General features: G+C 43.0%; 1 protein-coding gene across 4 annotated transcripts in view; it reads right to left on the reverse strand.

Annotated features, from left to right (window-relative positions):
- plekhn1 (pleckstrin homology domain containing, family N member 1) overlaps positions 1-22,372 on the reverse strand; it is a 42,641-nt gene extending 20,269 nt beyond the window's left edge. For 2 of the 4 annotated variants that reach the window (XM_041205887.1, XM_041205885.1), the window contains exons 1-7: positions 22,189-22,372; positions 19,423-19,537; positions 12,792-12,938; positions 10,354-10,434; positions 9,526-9,613; positions 6,244-6,383; positions 2,076-2,225 (exon numbers count right to left, since the gene is read on the reverse strand). In XM_041205887.1, coding sequence (XP_041061821.1) covers positions 2,076-2,225; positions 6,244-6,383; positions 9,526-9,613; positions 10,354-10,434; positions 12,792-12,938; positions 19,423-19,537; positions 22,189-22,265 — 798 coding nt within the window. In that variant the 5' untranslated portion in view covers positions 22,266-22,372. The remainder of the gene's footprint in view (positions 1-2,075; positions 2,226-6,243; positions 6,384-9,525; positions 9,614-10,353; positions 10,435-12,791; positions 12,939-19,422; positions 19,538-22,188) is intronic. The other 2 variants (XM_041205886.1, XM_041205888.1) reach the window with 2 other exon arrangements.
- Between the last annotated feature and the right edge of the window lie 239 nt (positions 22,373-22,611).

Below are 22,611 nucleotides of genomic sequence, written 5' to 3' on the forward strand. Positions count from 1 at the left end.
ACAGAAGTAGGCCATTCAGCCCCTTGAGCTTTATCCACCAATGATTTAGATCATGCTGATCTGCTCCTCAACTCCATTTAGCTGCCTTTCATGTACAGCCCCTGTTTTTGAAAAATAAAGGGTTTCCTTTTTAAGGAATGAAATACATTTTGTATCTCAGGCATCAAGTACTCCAAGATGAGTATAATATCTGTTGGTTTCTCTGTCTCAACTAGGGTTACCAACTGTGATTAAACGTAGTCCTGGAGGTTTCATCACATGACTAGCTCCCACACTCCAGCCATTTGTTGGCCAACACATCCATCCTTGTGGTGTACTGCCCTCCTACCCCAGTTGAAAAGCAAAAGGACTCAGGGAGGTGATGGTATGGTGGTATTGTTGCTGGGCTCATAATCCAGAGACCCAGGATAATGCTCTGGGGACCTGGGTTCAAATCCTGCCACAGCAGATGGTGGAATTATAAGTCTAATGATGACCATGAAACCATTGTTAATTGTTGTAAAAACCCATTTGGTTCACTAATGTCCTTTAGGGAAGCAAGATCATCTGGCTTACTCCAGGCCCACAGCAATGTGGTTGACTCTTAAATGCCCTCTAAACAAGGGCAATGAGGGATGGGTAATAAATGCTGGCCTAGCCAGTGATGCCCACATCCCATGAACAAAAAGGAAAAAAAACTCATTACCCAATTGGATGATGCTTGACTGTCATCCTTCTTTTTCCATTTTCAATATTTTTATATCTGGTAAAGAGAAATGTTCAAAGAAAAGATAAAAAAAAATATTTTTTAATGCCCCAGTGATTTTTCTCCAGGGTTGCAGGCAGATCTTCAATTCCTGGAGACTCCAGGCCAATCCTGGAGAGTTGGCTAACCTCAACTTCAGAAGAGGACTCTCTAGCGTAAAAGGGTGACATCTTCCTGTTTCATACTGCAGTTATCCTGTAACTTTTGGATGGATATTGACAACTTCATGCCAACTAATGTCAACACATAGGCAATTTTACCTTGTGGCCTAATTGCACTGCATGTGCTCGAACCCATCTGAGATAAGGTATTAATGGCTAACTAGAAAATAATGACCTTCCGCCAATAAACCTGTATCTGGTTGTAAATCGAGATCCCAGAGGTACAAGGACATCATGCTAATCCTCAACAAACAACAGCAACCTGAAGTTATATAGTGCCTTTAGCATAGTAAAGTATCTCAAGATGCTTCACAGGAGCATTTTCAAGCAAAATTTGACATAGAGTCATCTAAGGGGATATTAGGACAAATCTTGGTCAAAAGGATCGCCTTAAAGCAGGGAAGACAGGTAGAGATATGGAAAGATTTTTGGAGGGGATTCTAAAAAGTATTGGACCTAAGGGGCTGAAGGCACAGCCGCCGATGGTGGACCGTTAAAAATCAGAGGGGTTGGAAGCCAGAATTGGAAAGTGCAGAGATCCCGGAGGGCTGTGGGGCTGGAGAGGACCAGAGAAAAACTTTAGCAAAGCTTATATTTATTATCCATTATTTTAAATGCTATGTTGCTGGAAAGTGGGATTAGGCTGGGTGACATGTTTCTCGGCTGACACTGGCACATTGGATGAAGGGGCCTCTTCCTGTGCCCGAAACCTTCTATGATTATAAAATTATTTGTATGCAAACTATTCAGGCATGTAAATATGCTAATATGAAAAAGGTGCATCTAGTATTAGTCAACATTCCTTGCTAAGTATTTTGGTGATGATCATTGGGTGAATACCCTGTTGAATAAATGGCCGCCCTTGCAATTGGTTATTAAGGCAGCTGAGCTAACAGAGATTGAATAAACAGTCACGCTGTGTCAAAGGACAGAAACTGATTAAAGCAAATGTTTCTGATGATATTTTCAAGGCAAGACCCTAGTGCAAGAATAAGATGGGTGGCCCGCTCTCCAGAATTGTCCTGGCGTCTCTACACATTAGCGATTAAGCTCTTTGACTGGTCAGGGCTGTTAGCTAGGTTGTGGATCAATCCTCCAGGAACATGTCCAACCAGAGTTGACAAGCCTACCTTAGCATGATATTGTTGACATGGGTCTCAATGCTGTACCTGGAAAGGTAAATGCTGTAACTTAGCCTCTGATATCCAGATAATGCTGCCCAATGAATCAATGCGAGTCCTTTCACCTCCTTGTATTGGTCGGTTCAGGATTAATGTCCTCAGATCAACATTTTTAGTGTGTTGTCCCAGGGAGTTCTGCTGTGTAAAATGAAATGATGATTAACCAATGCACAATTATTGACTTTGATGCAACACATGGTTCTTTCTCCTCAGTAACTATAGTGCAAGAATTACAATAGCAGTTAAGTCCAAAACTCCCTTGTAAGGTGGCAAAACCTACCCCCAGGAAACAAAATCCTTAGGACGTGGGGTAAATGTTAATATTTTAATGCCTTTGTGCAATGGGAGAATATATTGGGGACTTGGGTGCAACATTTGTCACCAGTACAATATTCTTTACCTATTGGACAAAAACCTGTTCAGGCTGCGATATGAACATAGGGTAGATTTGCTCTAAGCATGGTAGTGGGGAGGAAAAACAACGTTGTACCCACCAGCCACAATGGCAGCTTTTCCCAAACCTGCCTCATTAATTATGTATTCCCAGGAAACACGCCGTTTCCATGGCAGGCTCCGATTCACCTGCCACGCTGCCACCTCGCCACCTCATTACGCCAGGCACCACATTTAAAGTGTAGCCGCGCTCAGTGCTTCCAGCCCAGGACTGCAGCAAAGAAGACATGGCCCCAAAAGGCAAGAAGACTGCAGCCCTTGAGTGCCTTTTGGACACTGTGGGGGCCGCTGTGATGTGCTGTACCCCTGCTCTGTCTGCAGGAGGGGCAGCTACATTACCACTCCGGCTTGGTAGGCAATGGCAGTGGTGATCAGTGCCAATGCTGCACAGAAGAGGTTGGCCATCCAATGCAGATAGAGGATGAATGATCCCATCCATGTAGCCAGGGTATGGCAACCATCTCATCACTCTAAACTCACACACTCAAGCCCATCACACACTCACTGGCATCTCACTCACTGCCAGCTCAAGAGACATCACCACCCATTCTCTCACACATACCCTCACATCTCCATCTGGCCTCATCTCCCCTGGAGGCTGCCTCCTCAACCCTCACCATCTTGAGGCCACTTACACAGATCAACATGTGCCCCCCACACACACACCCTGGGATACCCTCCTTCCCCAGGACAGCTCTCACCCTGCAGCCTCTTCCCTTGCCTGAGGCCACTTCTCCCCTTCCCCCAAGCAAGGCCTAGCCCTGCAGCTGTTGAAAAGCCTCCCACAAGTGGCTGATCTGGTAGGTAGGGACCTGCCCATGAGCCCCACTAAAAGTGATGTGGTGCTGTCTATGAAGCCTGGCGCTGTTGACTGCGAGCGCTGCCCGAAGCAAGGTAAGCCCCTAGTAAAGTGCAGCCCGCCAAATGCACGCCTTATATACGCTGTTGTGAAACACATCAGTGTGTTTTCCCGCCGACATGGGCAGATGAACCAGCGGGGGTGGGGGTGGGGGAGGGGATGTGTCCAGAGGGCTGGCCTGATAATGATATGCAGATATATTACAACGTGGTTCTTGACTTCTGATGACAGGGAAGGCAGCCCGCCATCAATCAGCTGAGTGAACGATCGCATACTGGTTTTTCGCAACATCGCGAAACGTTTCTTTTGACCTTCTCGCCGTATTGTTCGGTCACGCCACCGAACCTGCCCGACGCCAGTGGGCATGGAAAATCCCAGCCATAGTGACCACTACGCCCAGATTTCCAAGAGATGCCCTCATGTCAGTCAGGGGTTTGAGTAGGCACAGCCAGCTCACTCAGATAGCCCTTCGCTTGTATTTCTTAGCTCACCCACTAGGCAGATTCCAGTACTTCATATTCCAGTGTGAACCTAGACTGCGAGTCTCAGTTAAGTTACCCGATTAAAGGGTTTATTGCTGCCTTTCCATTTAGGTGTATCCCTCGCACAGTCATCAGCGGCGGGACATATCCCATTCTCACTGAGAGCAGCTGTAACATCCTTTTGCCATCTTGATAGAGATTGATCTTCAGGGCAGCAAAAAGTAGATAAAATATTTGTCAAGGTAGAAAATAAGAGACACAGCTCTTAATTTATGGACAGGTAGGAAGGAATTACTTTTGTATTGAATGGTTCGAATGACACAATGAACCATGTGGAACAATAGTTGAGATAATAGTTGAGATAACATACAAGAGCAATAGACAATCAGTTGTAACCCTATTTGCCAGTCATTGGTATCTGTCAGACTCTGGTACCAGTTTGTGGATAGTCTAAACTTCAGGGGGGTTAATGTGTAACCTATTGAATGCTCTGCCAATATTTAGGAATGCGTTGAGTCACCAAAGACGCAGCAAGCTTGCCTAATCTGTCCCTTCTTAAGGATTAATGTTAGAATAACTGGGCCACTACAGGGAAGAAAGGAGCAGCTGGTCGATGCCAGCTTGTTCAGTTGCTTACATTCAGAATCAAAATGTTGTGGGTTCAATGCCCCCTGCACCCGCTCCCTCCACCACCCCACTTCAGAACTTAAGGATCCAATCTAAGATGACATCCTGGTGCAAAACTGAAGGGGTGCTGCATTGTCAGAGGTGCTGTCCTTTAAATGAGATGTTCAGCTGCGCTCCCATCTGTTTATAGGCACATGTTAAAATACCTCGTGGTACAATATGAAGAAAAGCAGGAAGCTGCATTCATCCCTCCACCGTTGCCACTCATGCCATTACAATTTGTGGGATCTTGCTGTGCAAAATATGCTAATGCATTCACCCATAGAATAATTAATTGTGATAAGGTTTTTTTTAAAGTTTACAGTGACATTTGTTTTCACCTAAACTCTTTATTGCTATGATAATCTTCAGAGATCCTAAGAAGGAGATAGTGATGGTTTATTATTTGGTAAATATTTTATTAAAAGCAATATTTCATTGTTTTCTTCTGCACTACATAATATTAAGAAACGTTGGGGATGAGAAAGAGATGTGTATGCCTGTTGAATCTTGACAGGGGGAAAGACGTGTTGACGAATTCCAAAATAAAAGCAGAATACTGCAGATGCTGGAAATCTCAAATAAAAACAAAAAAAATTGCTTCAAAATCTCATTGCTCTGAAGAAGAGTCATACGGGATCAAAACGTTAACTCTGTTTCTTTCTCCGCAGACCTGTTGAGTTTTTCCAGCACTTTCTGTTTTAATTTCAGATTTCCAGCATGTTTGTTGCTTTGGATACAGTGACAGCAAAGTATGAATTATATCAAAACCTGCATAAACAGTTATTGCAAGCGCTTCTTCACAATTTCACAGTTCCCAAGTTCGATAGCGACAATGAAAGGCCACCTGATGATGACGCACCTAGAACAAAGCACTTTTTGCTCTTCTCAAATAGCTAACTAGTCATTTAACCAGGATAACTGATGGAATGTTCTGTAACCCTAGCTCCGAAGGCCCAGCACTTGTGCTTAAGGGCTCCACAGTAACATAGAGATAAAGTCACATTACCCGAAGGGAACGGTCTTTCTGAAAAGGAAGCCATAGGTCTGGAAGTGCTCGGATTTCCCAACTTAAAAGGACGCTATACCTCAGGGTGTAGTGTACATTCCACTTGACCCCTTCATGCACACCAGCACATGAACACCTTCTCCTTCAAGTCCCTGTTTAGTTTCGACATTGCAGCTGAATGCAGAATGCGATTATGGTCTTCTATAAAATAGCATCAGCACTTGTTCATAACAAGGTTCCTGTATGGGATAACGACATGCTGCTCCTAATATTCTAACTCTGCTGTCAGAGTCTGTTACCGAAAGTCCCAGTGTCCAGCCTCTGAACCTTTCTCAACCTTCAGCTCGTGGCTGGGAGATTGAGCGAAAGGTGAAGGCTGTAGCTTTGCTGAATGATTGAGACTGCCTGCTTCCCTGAGTTCCTGGCAACCATGCTTGAGCAACGGGCAGAGATCAGCAAAGCAACAGCCCTCGTCATCTCCATCCATGGCCCAGTGAAGAAGAGAGACTCAGTCCAAGCTCATCTCTGTTTAACACGTTATATCAAGGGAAAAACAGTTAGCAGTGGAAGAAAGGTCCATGGTGGCCCCTTCTCCTTTTGACTCACATCCTTGTTTTCTCTCAGTCTAACTCCCAGGAGAAAATATAGCTAATACGTTTGTCAAGAGGCAGCTGAAAGTAAACTTACATTGAGCTGACTGCATGCTTTTGTTAGAGGTGAATCGACAACTCTGCTGTTCACTTGTCTTTGCTTGTTGAGATAATAAAGCCACTCCTTCACCTCCCCCTCAGTGGAACAGTAAACTGTAAATGGATGTAACAGTGGACCTGCAGACAGATGAAGCAAGTGTTTCATTGCATGTCAGTTGTAAATCTCTACCAGCTCTGTCACCCTGAAACTCAGGATCTACCCTCCAATTTTGGCTTCTTGCACATCCCCGATTTTCATTGCTCCGCCATAAGCAGTTGCACCTTCAGCCATCTAGGCCCTAAGCTCTGAAATTCTCTCCCTAGATTTCTCCGCCTCTCCCTGTCTCTCATCCTTTAATACATTCCTTTAAATCTACCTCTTTTCACCGAGCTTCTCTGTCCTCATAGCTCCTTATGTAGCTCAGTGTCAAATTTTGTCTGGTAATACTCTTCTGAAGCACCTTGGGATTTTTTTTTAGACTATGTTAAAGGTGTAATATAAATGCAAGTTGTTCTTAATGATATTTGCGGGCCTTTTCTTGTTCTGAGTTATTTTTAGAGCAAGGTGTATAAGATTTTTGATGGTCTATTTAAACTACCACTTTTACATTTGACCAAAGGCAGTTTTGAAAAGGACTTGGGGAGTCACTAAAAGCACGAGATGTGAAACTGACTCTTTAATTCAGGCTACCTTCTTTGAATAAGCAAAGTTTTGCAATCTTGCCATATTTTGCAGTGTGCCCACAGTCAACAAAGAGTTAATTACTGATACACTTCCAAGTCTGCTAGTAAGTTATTGAACAGATAAAAGGATATGATCTACAGGTTAATGGATCCCAAGATAGATTATAAAACACAAATCTCATTGAGAAGCTCAAGCAACATTGTAAACAGGAAGAGCAAAACTCAAGTGGTTTACATCCATCACCAGAGTGCTGGCTTAGAGATCCCAGTCTCAAATCCTTTCTAACTATCATGTCTTTTGAAGTTAGCATGTCTACCCAGGATCTACATTAGAAATATGGAAATGTAGAAAGATTCATGGCACAAAAGTTAGTCATTTGCCCCAAGTGGCCTCCTTCTATGTTCCTGGCTCATAGCCATGTAGGTTACAGCACCTCAAGTGCAGTTTTTTTTTAATGCAGGGAGGATTTCTGCCTCTACCATCCTTTAAGGTAGTGTATTGCAGACCCCCATCGCCCTCTGGGTGTAAAAAATCCTCCTCAACTCCCCTCTAATCCGTCAACCAACTGCTTTAAGTCTCTGCCACCTGATTACTGAGCTCTCTGCTAATGGAAATATGTCCTTACCATCCATTCTATTTAGGTCCCTCATAATGTTATACACCTCAATTAAATCTCCCCTTTGCCCCCTGATATTAATATTAATATAAATATTTTGATTATTGGCATGTCCAACACTCAGCGTAATCAATACATCATCAGAATCTCACTGAAGGAGCAATGATTTTGACTTAAAGGTGGAAAGTTTATTGACTAATAAGCTATCTTTAATAACCAAATATGACACAGTTAGTGCACAATGTGCATATGAATTTTTGTTAAGGATATTACAACATAGTGGCAGGCTGCTTGGCTCAAGCAGTCTATCATTATCCTGTTAAAAGGCAATCATTTCATTTTAGAATTTTTTTCAGTTAATTTTGCACTAAACAAAAGAGCCTTTTCACAGTACTGATAGCAGTGACACCACCAGTTATAATATCCATTGGGAATGTCATGAACATCAAACGACCTTGGAAGCTTGCAAAATTTTAAGCCACAAAATAGTTCTTTATCTTTTATTTATTCCTCATATTTTTTTTAAATACTTTTTGCATCACCAGTATAACCTGAGAGCCTGAGATTGCTTTTCATGGCAAACTCTGGAATGTAATCCCCAAAATCCCACAAAAATGGATGTAGGCCTTCTTGGTCAGTGGCCCTGATGGATGTTTGTTCCCTTGGTCATTGGCCCTGATGGATGTTGTTTCCCTTGGTCATTGGCCCTGATGGATGTTGTTTCCCTTGGTCATTGGCCCTGATGGATGTTGTCTCCTTTGGCCATTGGCCCTGATGGATGTTGTCCCCTTTGGCCATTGGCCCTGATGGATGTTGTCCCCCTTGGTCATTGGCCCTGATGGATGTTGGCCCCCTTGTTTAGTGGTCCTGATGGATGTTGGCCCCCTTGGTTAGTGGCCCTGCACATGGTCCTTTAACAATAACATTTCATGCTAAATTTGAACAATTTTTAAAAAGCTAATTTAGAGTTTTAGAAACTTGATTTTGTCAATAAATTAGGTTGAAACTCAATTTTTTTTGAAAAGTGTTAACTAATGAATGCCTTATTTTGCTAAAAATGGTCATATTTGTCCAATTAAAGTGAAGTTACAGCTATTTGCTTTCCAAAAATTTATGAGGTAAAATATTTAAGCAAAATTCCTCAAAATCTTCATCAATTCTTGCAATCGATACTTTGTAGGGAACATGTTCATCAGTCAGAGAAGCATGTTTATCTCAACAGAACTAAACAATCTCATAACTGCTACACAGGCCATAATTGTATGGTTCAAATTTAAGGTCAGTGCTCATCCATGGTTCCGCCATGCAGCTTGCTTCTACCCTGCAACCTGCAGTGCACTGAAAGGGAGGAAATTCGATCAGCACTGGACTGTCAGATACTCAGGCGATTTTACCATCTTGTGAATCCTGTGTGTCACTGCTGCTTTACCTGGGGAGAGACTAGAAGGAGGGTGAGAGAGGAGCGTCAGGAGAGAGGAGAAAGAAAAGAGGGGGAGGGGGGGAAGGGGAAAGGAGACAGGTATAGGAATGGGATAGAAAATGGAAGGGAAGAGGGGAGGAGAGGGAAGGGGGAGAGGAGAGGAAGGAGGAGACAAAAGCAGAGGGGGAATGGATGATGAAAGGGGGGGATGAGGGACAAGGTAGGGAGAGGAGGAAATGGAGAGGGGAAGGGAAGGGGGAAGTGGTGAAGAAGGGAAGGGAGGGGAAAGGAGAGGGGAGATGGAGAAGAGGAGAGAGGAAGAATAAAACAGGAAAAACAAATGCTCAGTGAATAGAAATTCAGAAAGGGAAATTTAAGGAGAATGCTGGTAAGGAATCCAATTGCTCATTAAACAGAAACTTGTTACATAAGTCTTGTGATAATTGCAACCTTCAATGAATGACCCTTCAATATTAAAGGATTTTTGGTCGTAAAAGGTAATTAAACAGGACTGACATTTTAATCGGATCATTTAGTACCTAAACTGTTTGCTACATACCTGTCATTTGAAATGCGTGACTCTGCTTTGAGCTGCTGTTGGTATTCTCCATGTTATTCACCATAATCCCCGCTAAGGGGAGTGTGCCCTATAAGCAGAAAGTAGAAAGACAAGATTACACGCGATGCATATTATTGTGTTTGTGAATTACCCAGTTCATAATTAAAGTTCCTTCCACAATGAAATAGCACCATAGGTGTACAAAAGGTTAGCATGATTGTTTACACCTCCTTTGTGCACTATTTTGCATGAACCCATTCATTCATTAATATCACACATGGCAATCAAGATGTGAGTTTAAGGGGCAAGATGCCCCGAGAGACCATGGAGCGGGTGGGTTGGAGGGGACTGGGGAGATTTAATCCCATTTCAGAGCACATATTGGAAAATTACACTTTCCGAGCTCATGATTTTACCTCCATCAGAAAGAATGAATCATAGGCCAAGAGGGCAAACAGCCACTTGACACAGGCAGCTAGCATGCAATGAGAGTGTTGAAGTAGAAGATCTTCTTCTCCTTCCTGTAGTGCCAGGAAATTCAAGAGGGAACTCTATAGATATTCAGAAGAGGGAGCGACTGAGAGGTTTTTATTTTTAATGTTGGCATGAATTGAATGAGATCTCTGCCTCTCTTGTACCTTCTTATCTTTGGGAATAGAGCTGACTCAATCTGATAGATGTGCAGACATTGAAACCCAATGAGAAATAAGTTACTTATCTTTGAATCCTCTGCAGTGATAATATCAGAATTATAAAGACCTAATTCAATGCCCTCAGGATGGCACCACATTCTGACCATGCAGGATGATGAGTTTAAGTTAGAGTTACCTGGTAAGTGAAGCCACGGAAATCCTCAGAGAGAATAAGCAGATGGCTCTGGAATAACGCCAAACATCTGTCATTGATATCCTACAGCAAGAGACAGATTTCTTTATTAATGTATCAGAAGGGCTCCAATAAGATTATATCAGACCATGAGCAGTGAGTAAATATTGATGCACATAACCTGACAAAACAGGTTCTGGTTTGACGCCCCTTTTAACAAAAATGGAATTAATGGCCTAATAAAACTCCACACTTAAAACTCATATGTTCTAAACTTACCTAATTCCACAGTTTTGTTATGGATCATTAACTAAAGCAAGCAGTCAGATAATCCCCCTGTAGGTTTTTTTTAATAAATGGATTCCAGGCCCTTGTTGGTAGCTTGTTACTCAGGTCTTGCTGCTGTCTGCAATTATTTATTTTGCCACAGCAATGTGACTAGTGGTCACCAATGCGTTAGGGTATCTCTATTTTCATCCGGTTCTATTCTCTACTTATTACCAGATACCACAGAGAGGCAGGTGAGGGTGGAGAGTCTAGCTAACAGCCGAGTTTCATATGTACAATATGTTTTTTTTCAATCTGCCGTTTGTCCCCTGCCCACCCTCTGGGGTGCAGATTAAATACATCGCTGGAATCCTGGCCTACAGAGAACAGAATCCTCCCTGCATGCAGTTGGAGATGGATCTTCAGATTTTGTTACCTCTAGACTTGACTATTCCAATGCCCTCCTGGCTGACCTCTCAACTTCCAAAAACTTGACCCCAACATTACTTGCACCAAGTCCCATTCACCAATTACAACTAAGCTTGCGGACCTTGTGACATAGCTCAGCAAATATCCTGAAACACTTCACAAAGAGCACATTACATTGTGCAGTTACATGGCTAAATGCAGCAGCCAGTTGGTAACCAGGAAGAACCAGCTTAGCTTCTCTTTGGAATAAGGGAGAAATGTTGACATTGTTGACTCTCTGCTCTTACTCGAATAGTGATGTGAGATTCTAAACAACCTATTAAGCTGCTGGAACAGGCCCTTAGCATTGTGCAAGGTGATAGTTTAGTTTTTCCAGTATTTTCTGTTTTTATTGACAGTCTAGTTGCTTGTTCAAATCCATAGATAACCTGAATAATTGGATGTCTTGTGGCACAGTGGGTAGTGTTCCTGCCTCTGAGCCAGAAGCTCTGGGTTTGAGTCCCACTCCTGGACTTGATGGCCAGTAAAGGTGTGTTCATAACGTGGTACTTAAACAGGTTGAGTATTGACCTACAAATCCTTTCCAACACACGGCAAGAGTGAAAGTGATTCCTCATCAGCCATGTGTGATGGAAATAAAGTTGGACCCTCTACCATCACTAACCGTAGCTACTAGATGCTTGCAAAAAGCACACGTTGGCCCAGCAACTTGAAGTCCTTGAGTGAACTGTATCACATCAGCACCATCTGAATAATTGGAGATGTGCTAGGTAGAGTGTGGTCGGGTGGAACAGGTGACTTTGGGCCTGTGATTCCCAAATTTCTCCATCATAGGAGGTTTTCTTCACCTCACGTCTGGGTCTCTTGTTGAGTAATAGATGGAGACTGATTGTGGTGGATAGTCAACGGCCCCGTTACCATTATATCATGTGACTAGAGGATGGCAGAGGCAAACTAAATATTCCTTGGTTTTTTTTCCATCTAGCAATTCATATGCGCCCTAAATCCTGGGCTGGGACTTGAAGCCACAATCTTCTGAGTGAGATAAAGAGTTCTGTCCACCCAGCCTAACTTGTAACGTAACAATGGAATTGTGTGCCTTTGTCAGATTATCCTGACTCCAGTGAGAACAGAAACATTGGTTTGATCTCAATGGTGATCTCTAAGATCTGCACTTTGGAGAAATCAGTCCCAATATAAGAACGTGAGAAAAAGGAGCAGGTTTGACCATTCAGCCCCTCCAGTCTGCTCCACCATCCAATAGGATCATGGCTGACCTTTTGCTTCAACTTCACTTTCCTGTCTGCTCTCTATCTATCTATCTGTCTATCTTGGCCTTGGATATATTCAACGATGGAGCATCCACAACTCTCTGGGGTAGGGAGTTGGAAAGATTCACAACCCTCTGAGTGAAGAAATTTCTCTTCACCTCAGTCCTAAATGATCGCCCCCTTATCCTGAGACTGTGTCCCCTTGTTCTAGATTCTCCAATCAGTGGAAACAACCTCTCAGTGTCTACTCTGTCAAGCCCCCTCAGAATCCTGTATGTCTCAGTAAGGCCAGCTTTAGTTCTTCGAAACTCCAGAGAATATAGGCCCAATTTACTCAGCCTCTCATCATAGGACAACCCCTCATCCTAGGGACCAATCTAGTGACCATTCACTTACCACCTCCAAAACAAGTATATCCTTCCTTCATTGTGTAAGACACATATCTGAACTCTAAGTAATGACAAAATTCCTTACCTTGCAGGGTTGACGACAGATTTTAACTGTGGAACAATGAATCATTTTCCCTAGATCTTCTAGCTTCATCCCACTTTGATCCCATTCCATGATGGGCTTGTTGAGCAGTCTAGTTTCTATATCTGCTTTATCATACCGCTTTGTTTCCTAATTGAAATATGTAAATGAGTCATGATATACCATGCAGTCAGCAATGGGAATTAATCACAAATTAAAGACACATTAAGCAGACCCCCAAACATGGGTGGATTTGGGTTGGTGGGATGTTCAAATGTGAAATAAAATCAAAGCCAAACACAAGCCATGTCTACTCTCCCCCACGCCACCGACCCCCCCGCCACCCACCCACCCACTTGCAGTTTTAGAGGAAGTGCATGGGTGGGGGTTGTGGTCAACCCACTCCGAGGAGGCGGGTGACACATTTAAATATTTTAATGAGGCTCACATTTCTCCCCCCGGTTTTTGGTTTAACCCTGGCTGACTGTATTTGCTGGATGCCCGGAAAACTGGCAGCTAAAGGGAGGTGAAGACTGCTGGGCCCAGAAGGTAAGTTCCATTCCAGCATTGCTTGTGGACCAGGAGGAGTAGGAGTGCTTCCCCTCACCTGGTCCTCCCGAGTTTACTTGGAAACCACAACCTTGGCCATCCAGCCCCTGCTCCCAAACCCTTCATGTTTGGCGCAATGCACTTCCTTCCAAGTCACGATGACCCCTCTGGTCTTTTAGGCACTCCCTCCCACCCCGGCCTTTCCCATCTTCTGCTCCCCCCCCCCCCCCCCCCAGTTTCTCTCCCCCACTCATCCACCCACCTGGGGACCGTCAATCTCCCCGACGCTCCCCAGCTTCCAAACCCCATCCCGCTCGGACCTTTTCAAATTCTCCCCAAGCTATGATCACCCCCCACTCCCCCCAACCCCCCAACCACCACCACTGCCCCAACTGGCCTTCAATTTATTCCCTGTCCCCCTGGTGAATTCCACTACCCCCTCACACCCCGGTAAAATGGAGCTCACTGCCTGCCATCGGTGCCACCCACAGCCTTTCAGACAAGCATTGACTTCGATGAATCAAAAACCATTGTAGCCTCCTCCCATTAGGATTGAGGCATGTCCTTCAGTTGAAATCATGCTGTCTAACATTGGTAACTCACATATTAGTGTGATGTGTGAAACTGGTTTGTCTGCTATTTTAAACCTTAGTAAAAGGACTACCACCTTTTAGTAAAAACAATAGATGCAGGAATTTCATTCCAGCAGCCAAAACCATTTGTTACTGATATCGCACAGGACAATTTCCACCCAAAAACAGGCAAAAATATGTTGCGTGCTGCACTGTTCAAGATGGTTGTCAAAAAACATGCCGTTCACATTTTTTTCAATCCATAAAAGAAACCCTCCTGACTGTCTGGGAACAGAGGAGGAATGAGCACCGGGCGTGAAACATTTTGAAAGCTTTTGAATAAAGCCTGGCGTGGCAAGAATGCTTGGGAACAGCGCTAAGACTGTTCAGCTCTAAATCCTTAGGGCCCCACCCAAATATATATTTACTGCAGCTTCTGTTCTGGGGAAGCAGAACCACTGCTGAGGCCAAGTGTTTCCCAGAACAACTTCCAGGAAACTTGGGCAGACTCTCTCCAACCATGTTTTGGCTGCAAGTTTGTAAAGGGAGGCCCGTGTACTGTTCGTGTTAAAACAGAAGACTGCAAATGCTGGAAGTTTGAACTCACATTTCTGTCATGTCCCTTCACAACTTCAGGGTGTCCTGAAGCATTTTTCTGCCAAGTACTTTTTGAAGTGTTGTAATAGAGGAAATATGTCAGCCAATTTGTGCATAGCAAGCTCCCACAAAACAGCAATATGACAAGTGACCAAATAATCATATTTAATGGTCATTGTTTGAGGGTTAAATATTGGCCAGGACTTCCCTATTTTCGTCAAAATGGGGCTGCTGTGTTGTTAATAATGTAATAAAGGCACCGATCACTCATCAAGGATTGTGTAAACACATTGTGGGTTCACTTATTGAGACCAGGCACGTGGGAACATTTATACAAAGGTAGAAAGATTGAAGACATCAGAGCTGTGCTGTGTTCTGCTCACAGGCAAAAGTGAAATGAAGACCGTACGGCATGACACACTTCTCTTCTAGTGATGTCATGCTCCTATCCTTTAAAAGGCACGTTACAACAAGGACCTTTAATGTAAAGCTGACAAGGGGGCTTTGGTTTTGCAGCTCATCTGCAGGACCACATCTTCAACAGTGCAGCATTCCATCAGCACTGCACTGGCATGTTAGCCTAGGTTATTTGCTCGAGGGACTTTAGCTCACAGCCAGCTGACGCAGAGGCAAGAGTGCTACCACTCAGCCATGGCTGAAAGACTGAGGAGAGAAAAAGAACCCCAGAGAAACAGCACCTTAGAGAGAAAGCTAGGTTATAAGCTCCGTCTTAGCTGAATTGACAGGGCACATATCTGAAATGTCATAACTTGTCATCCCTTTTTGAGGATGACTGACATGTTGTGCACATCCAGCCATTGCTGTTAAAAGTGTTTGGCAATGCTGGGTATGATTCTAACGAATATTTAGTGTTAAAATGTATTTTACTTCCGTATGTCTCTATGTGGCATGTCCCAGCTCTCCACAATGTTAATAACCAAGCTGACAGTCAGCAGTTACACAAGAATAAGGAAGTCTTGCAATATCCCTCACCCTTAATTGGCTTTTATTTGGCACCTTTGATGTGGCTGGGCCCAGTCAGTGCACCCTCAAGGCAACATGATTTAGAACTTGGTCTAAACCCGCAAAAGGGCACTGTGTACCATAACCACCTACAGCTCAAACACACCTCTGTAGCTTATAGTTGAATCCTAAATTATCACTTTGCTCCTCCGGAACTGCACTGCAAAAACCACTGATATGTTAAATTCTTTCATAACGCACTAAGGATGCATGTAGTGTGAGTCACTGGCCTCACTGTGTAGCAGTCTTACCTCTGGGACAGAACGTTTGTGCATTCAACTCACTCCAGTTAGGTACAATCACAGGCTAACTTTTCAGTACAGTACTGAGGGCATATTGAACTGGTAGAGGTGCCACCTTTTGATGAGATGTAAAAGATCCCTTGGCACTATTTTGAAGAGAGGAAATTAGTTCTTCCTGGTGTAATGGGTGACATTTATTTGGCAAACAACATTGCTAAAACAAAGTCACCTGGGGCTTGTCACATTGATGTTGTTTGTGGGATCTCGCTGTGCACAAACTGGCTGCCCCATATTTTACATTACAAGGGTGGCTATGCTTCAAAAAGTGTTTAATTGGCTGTAAAGCACTTTGGGATGCCCTGATATCAGATAATTGGCACCACATAAATGTAGATTTTTCCTTTTAATTTTGTTGAGTCCAAAACTAATTTTGCAGGCAAGCATCTTCTTGTAGATCCTATGGGTAAATTTTTTAAGATTCTGTATTTGGCATATGTTCTCGCACAATGCTGAAGAGAATTTGTTACCAGTCAACAGGTCCAAAATGTAGGCGCTCTTAATCTCCATGTCCGTTATATCAGGACTGCGTCAAATCAGATACGTTGATCTCAGCACCTAATGCTCCAATCTAATCTCCCATGTTGGGAACTTTGCTGAAATCCTAACCCACACTTTTGTTCCTCCAGACATGACGGCCAGGATTTTCCAGCCTTCAGGTCCAGCGATGCCTCAATTTCAAAATGCTTATTATTGTGTTCAAATCCCTCCATGACTTTGCCGCCTCCTGATCTCTGTAAGCTAAAACCAGGAATGGGTGGGTTGTCTTATGAGGAAAGGTTGGACAGGTTAGGCTTGTATCCACTGGAGTTTAGAAGAGTAAGAGGTGACTTGATTGAAACATATAAGATCCTGAGGGGTTTTGACAGGGTAAATGTGGAGAGGGCATTTCCTCTCGTGGGAGAATCTAGAACTAGGGGTCATTGTTTAAAAATAAGGGGTCGCCCATTTAAAACAGAGATGAGGAGAAATTTTTTCTCTCAGACGGTAGTGAATCTTTGGAATTCCCTTCCGCAAAGGGCAGTGGAAGCAGAGTCTATGAATGTTTTTAAGGCAGAGCTAGATAGATTCTTGATAATCAAGGGGGTGAAAGGGTATTGGGGATAGGCGAGAGGTTACAATCAGATCAGCCATGATCTTATTGAATGGCAGAGCAGGCTCGAGGGGCCGAGTGGCCTACTCCTGCTCCTAATTCATATGTCCATATGTTGTATGTCTGTAACTTTCTCCAACCCCACAAGCCTTCAAAAATTCCAACTCTTGCCTCTTGTGCATCCCCCACTTCCTTTGCTCCAGCTTTGGTGGCTCTACCTTCAGTCATCTAGGCCCTAAACTCTGGAATTCCCTCCCTACACTGCTCCATCTCTGTCTCCTTTATTAAAATGCTCCTTAGTACATATCTCCTTAATCAAGGTTTTGGTCACTGGTCTTAATCCCTCATTTTGTTGTCTAGTGTCAATTTATGTTTGATAATGCTGCTGTGGACCACTTTGGGATTCTTTACTATGTCAAATGTGCTACATAAATGCAAGTTGGTGTTATTGAGGCAGATTTCATCATGAGATCATGAACACATTTGTTGTAAATACATTTCTGATGTTAAGGATAGTGAACAGCGTATATTGCCCACTCCAGGTGTTACGTACCAGTTGGAGAACTGACCCTTTTATGTTCTATCTTCAGTAATATGAATAAAATCTCTCGATTGAGAAATCATAAATGATTGGCTCACAGACGGGGAGGTCCAGAAAATGGCTGTGATGAGGAAAATCACCCAGCAGTACTAGTGCCTTGGTTTCCGGGCAGAAGCTCATGAATATCAGTATCAGTGCCTGCATGCTACACTTAGGCTGCTGGTGCAGGTGCAGATGCAGTTTGGCGTTCTGAGGGAGCAGCTTTATACTGAACAGGAATCCTCAGAGAGAATAAGGGGCATGAGTGCCCCTGCGATAGCTCAGGAACTTACACCATTTTACCATCTGGTAAAACCTGAGCTTTTGCAGTGAAAGCAAACTGCGGTTTCACCAACTTGGAAACAGAAACAAGGTGAACCCAATAAGGATGAGTTGTGAGTTTGTTCTTCAGTATAATCGTATACCATGAGCAGTCTGGTGCCACTCTCTGGCAGGCTTGTTTTCAATAAGAGGGTTGAGGGTATATTCTATTACCAAGTATCCCACTTAATACTTACATTCATATATATAAATGGTAGGAAAGGCACGTATATACAGTTCACTAAAATGTCTCAAAGCACTTATTATAATGAATTAGTTTAGATGCAGTCCGGCCTGAAGTGTTAAGAGGTTCAGCAGCCATTCTGAGCTAGTAATGCTTCAGAAACAGCAATGTGATGAATGACCAATTTATCTGCTTTTAGCCAGAAGTTGTTGAGGGATGCAGCTTGGCGAGACGCCCAGGGGAATCATATAATCATACGGCACAAGAGGAAACATTCTCTCCACATCCGCCCTGTTAAGACCCTTCAGGATTTAAATGTTTCAATCAAGCTGCTTCTTACTCTGCTAAACTCCAGCCTAGCCCATCCAACCTTTCCACATAAAGACAACCTACCTATTCCAGATATCCCACTTAATACTTACATTTATATATACACCTGTGCCCCTGTTCTGATGAAGAGTCATTCGGACTTGAAATGTTAACTGTGTTCCTCTCCGCAGATGCTGTCACACCTGCTGAGTTTTTCCAGCTATTTTTGTTTTTGTACCTATTCCAGGTATTAGTTTACAGGGATCGGGAGGAGGCAAAGTCATGAAGGGATTTGAACACAATGATAAGCATTTTGAAATTGAGGCGTTATTGGACCTGATGGCTGGAAAATAGTAGGCCATTTAGCCCACCGTGCCTGTGCTGGCTCTTTGAAAGAGCTATCCAACTAGACCTATTTCTCCAACTGCCCTGTAATTATTTCCCATTTAAGTATTTGTCCAATTCCCTTTTAGAAGCAATGATTGAATCTGTTCTCACCATCATTTCAGGCTGTGCATTCCAGATCATAACAGCTCACTGAGTTAAAAAAAATCTCATCTACATCGTCCCTCATTTGCCAGTTACCTTATATGTTCACCCATTATCAGCCCTTCTACTAGTGGAAGCAGCTTCTCCTAATATACTCAATCAAAACCCCGCCCTGCTCTTCTTGCACTAGTGCCATCAGATCTTCTGCTTCCACTTGACATTCAGACAGGGCCTTTGTTTAAGGCTTAACCCAGAGGACTGCACCTCTGACAATGCAGCACTCTTTCAGCTCTGCACTAAAATACTAGCCTAGTTTATGAACTCAAATCCTGGTGTGGGCTCAAGTTTGCTTTTACATTACAACAGTGACTACGCCTCGAAAAGTACTTCTTCGGCTATAAAATGCTTTGGGGTGTCCTGAGGTCTCGAAAGGCACTATACAAATGCAAGCCTTTCTTGTTAATGAAAGCACATTGCTATATGGATTAAGAGAGGCCACTGTAACACTGCAAGAAGGCCTATTATTCTGCATCGTTATACACCCATGCCCCTGTTAGGGTCACAGACATTTTAAATTTGCCTGCTATGGTTTTTAACATTTGACGACTGGTAGCTTACCTTCACTGAACATGTTTGTGCCTGTGCGATGAGATCAGTTTGATTCAGATTAGGTGCTGGCTCCTTCTGCAACTTGGCATAACTATCTGGCTGTACTTGTTCCCTGATAGAGGCACTGTAATCAAAGTACAGTATATTTGTTTTTGAGGGATGCTGAACAGTAATACATTTCAGCATGCGAGTACTCTTAAACATTGGAAACATGATGAAGTTGGACTTGCGCTACATGATATTAAGCCACACTTTTGACCAACAGTCCCCTTTGCTATTTTAACAAAGGGATTTGTGTATAACTTGTGCTTATCAAGGTGAGGGATCTTTGAGCTGGTGGGTAGGTACTTGACTGCAAAGTAAAGTCAGCTCCAAATGTGCAGTATATCTTAAAAGCAAAAATCTTTAGCTCTGATGAAGGTTCATACAGACTCAAAACATTAACTCTGTTTCTCTCTCCACAGGTGCTGCCAGACCTGCTGAGTTTTTCCAGTATTTTCTGCTTTTATTTTAGTGCTGCATACCTTCCTCTGTTTGCTAAACTTGTTGAAGGAGTTAGCACGCGTTTAAGCCAGGAAATGTGCCCAAAGTTGGCCAGGTCTGAAGGCCTTGCTGCTTCAATGTGACATCTTTTCCTTTCACACATAGACTCTACCATTGGCTGCCAACACCAGGCCCCAGTAGCAACATGGCGTATCATGCTGCGTTTCTAGCACAGAAGGAGGTTACTTGCCCGCGTTGGCTCTTTCCTTTCATTCTGGCTCCCCACCTTTTTCCCACATCATTCTGCAGAATAATAGAACTGGAATATGGGAAAGGGGCTGCACGACCCCATTTAGTGGCCAATCGGTGTTGCCAATTATTGGTCAATTAAGGCCAGTAATGCCAATGGGGACAACAGTGAGCCCATTGCAGCCACCAGACAATATAACTTCCAACAAGCTCACCACATAAAAAATAGCAAAGAAATGTTAGAACAGAAAAAAAATTGTCATTATTGACACCAACTCTGAGGGGTTTTCATTGGACAAATAGGGTTTCCCTGATCAGTACGTGGAACACATACATTTTTCTTTTTAGTTATTCATGGGATGTGGGCAGACCAGCATCTATTGCCCTTGTTCAGAAGGCATTTAAGATTCAACCACATTGCTGTGGGTCCAGACCAGGTGAGGATGGCAAATTTCCTTCCCTGAAGGACATTAGTGAACCAGATGGGTTTTTACAACAATCGACAATGGTTTCATGGTCATCATTAGACTTTTAATTCCAGATTTTTATTGAATTCAAATTCCACCATCTGCCGTGGTGGGATTCGAATCCAAGTCCCCAGATCATTAACCTAGGTTGCTGGATTACTAGTCCAGCAACTACGCCAGCGCCTCCCTGTAAATTTAAGACCATCACCAAAAGATTGAAGGGCAAGATATCAGGACATTCTGTTTTTAACTAAGATGGTTAAAAAGGAGACAAAGTGCCCTGTTACAAAGTGGTGGAAGAAGAATCCATGATAACCTTTAACCGAGATATGGGTAAATATTTTTAGGAAAAAAAGTGAAAGGTTATGGAAAAAGGGCCAGCGATGCAATTCTTTCAAAGAGCCAGCATAGCACAATGGGCTAAATAGCCTCCTTCTAAGCTGCAAATTTTACAATACCAAGTGCGAGCAGAGATAATGTCCAAATGCCCATGTTTGATATTCACTCACTGTCAACACAATGCCTGATTTGCGAGCCTTTCAGGACTATATGAAGAGTTGAGCATCACATTTGTTAGAGTATTTTGTAGTTCAATGGCAAATTTCCCCTGTCACATACATGAACAAGAAAAGTTTAAACAAGAAATAAAATGGACAAATGGGATTCGGTAGATTGCTCTGTGACATAATAATTGAAAACTGCGATTATATTAAAAGAGTGTTATAATTGACTATGCACTAATTGCTTTGTAATCGTACATCAGAGAGCTTCCTTCATTATAGCGCTCTCTCTCCCATGTCGTTCCACAGAAGGAAAAATTCACCTCACCATGTCACGGAGACTGACCTCTGCGTGACATCTTCACAAAACCGAGAAATGTAATTGAAAAATCAAAGTGGCCCAGTGGAGGTTTCATCAGGTAACAGTTTAAGACAGCTCTTTTGGCAATGCACTGGTTAACAGATTGAGTAAAATTCCTTTGCGTCTTATTCTCACCCACTTGTTAGTCTATTAAAAATAAATGGGCACACAGCAAATTAACTAAAGCAATACTTGGGGGTCATTACACCTCACGGTTGTGTTTCAGTCCAACAGGAATTAGGCTAATACCAAGGTTCGTATATCAGTCACCCAAGCTGTGCTGTTAAAGTTTATCTGGATCTGTGACTAAGTTACAGTCTTGCCGCTCACTCCCATTCATGTATAACTTTGCACGTTCTGCTGTTATTTTGAATGAACTTTTCACTATATTCCACATTTAAACCTGAATGGCAGCTTTAAACCTTCATGCTGCTCAATTATAGAAGGAAGTTAGAATCTAAGCAGCCCAAAATTTTGAAACTTTAATCCATATTAACAATCGCCCACTACTGTTAAGAGAGCCTTTCTATCAGTGTGTCTGAAGAACATTAAAATATTTTATATGTTAACAATGTCCAATTCTGAGTTTTCTTGTGTTTTACACTGTATACAGTTCAATTTTGCAGGAACAGTCTCAGTACTCTGTCAGTTAAAAGTTGGCTGAAGTTAAATAATTTGCTGTTAACACTAATTAACAAATTTGAGGTCCACATACCGTTTATCTCTCGATTTTTTTGTCCACTTTCTTGAATGATGTGCCCTCTTTGGGATACAAGATAAACTGTTGCCCATTCTATTCGAGAGGCCTGGCTGGATCACCCAGTAGAACCTCCAAACCCCAGTGTCAAATGCAAACTGGTAGTACAGCGCTGAAGGCTTGCTGCTGTGTGTTTAACTCATTCCCTCGTTTCCGGTTTTAAGTGAATGACTCCAGTGGGTGGGGACTTGGAGAGTCAACCTGAGTCAAACCTGACAGGCGGGTCAAAGGTCTTATTTTTCCCAGATAAGTGTAACCTCAAATGCCTTACAGGTAAATGAACCCTGAAGGATCACTCTTGGTGGGAAGATTTTTTGCTGTGTGTGTTATGACTGGCTTGATTGTACAAGCTTGCTGTGTGTGCAGTCTCTGTGCAGTACC

The sequence above is a fragment of the Carcharodon carcharias genome, chromosome 15 (assembly GCF_017639515.1).
Source record: "Carcharodon carcharias isolate sCarCar2 chromosome 15, sCarCar2.pri, whole genome shotgun sequence".
In the NCBI taxonomy this organism is placed as follows: Eukaryota; Metazoa; Chordata; class Chondrichthyes; order Lamniformes; family Lamnidae; genus Carcharodon; species Carcharodon carcharias.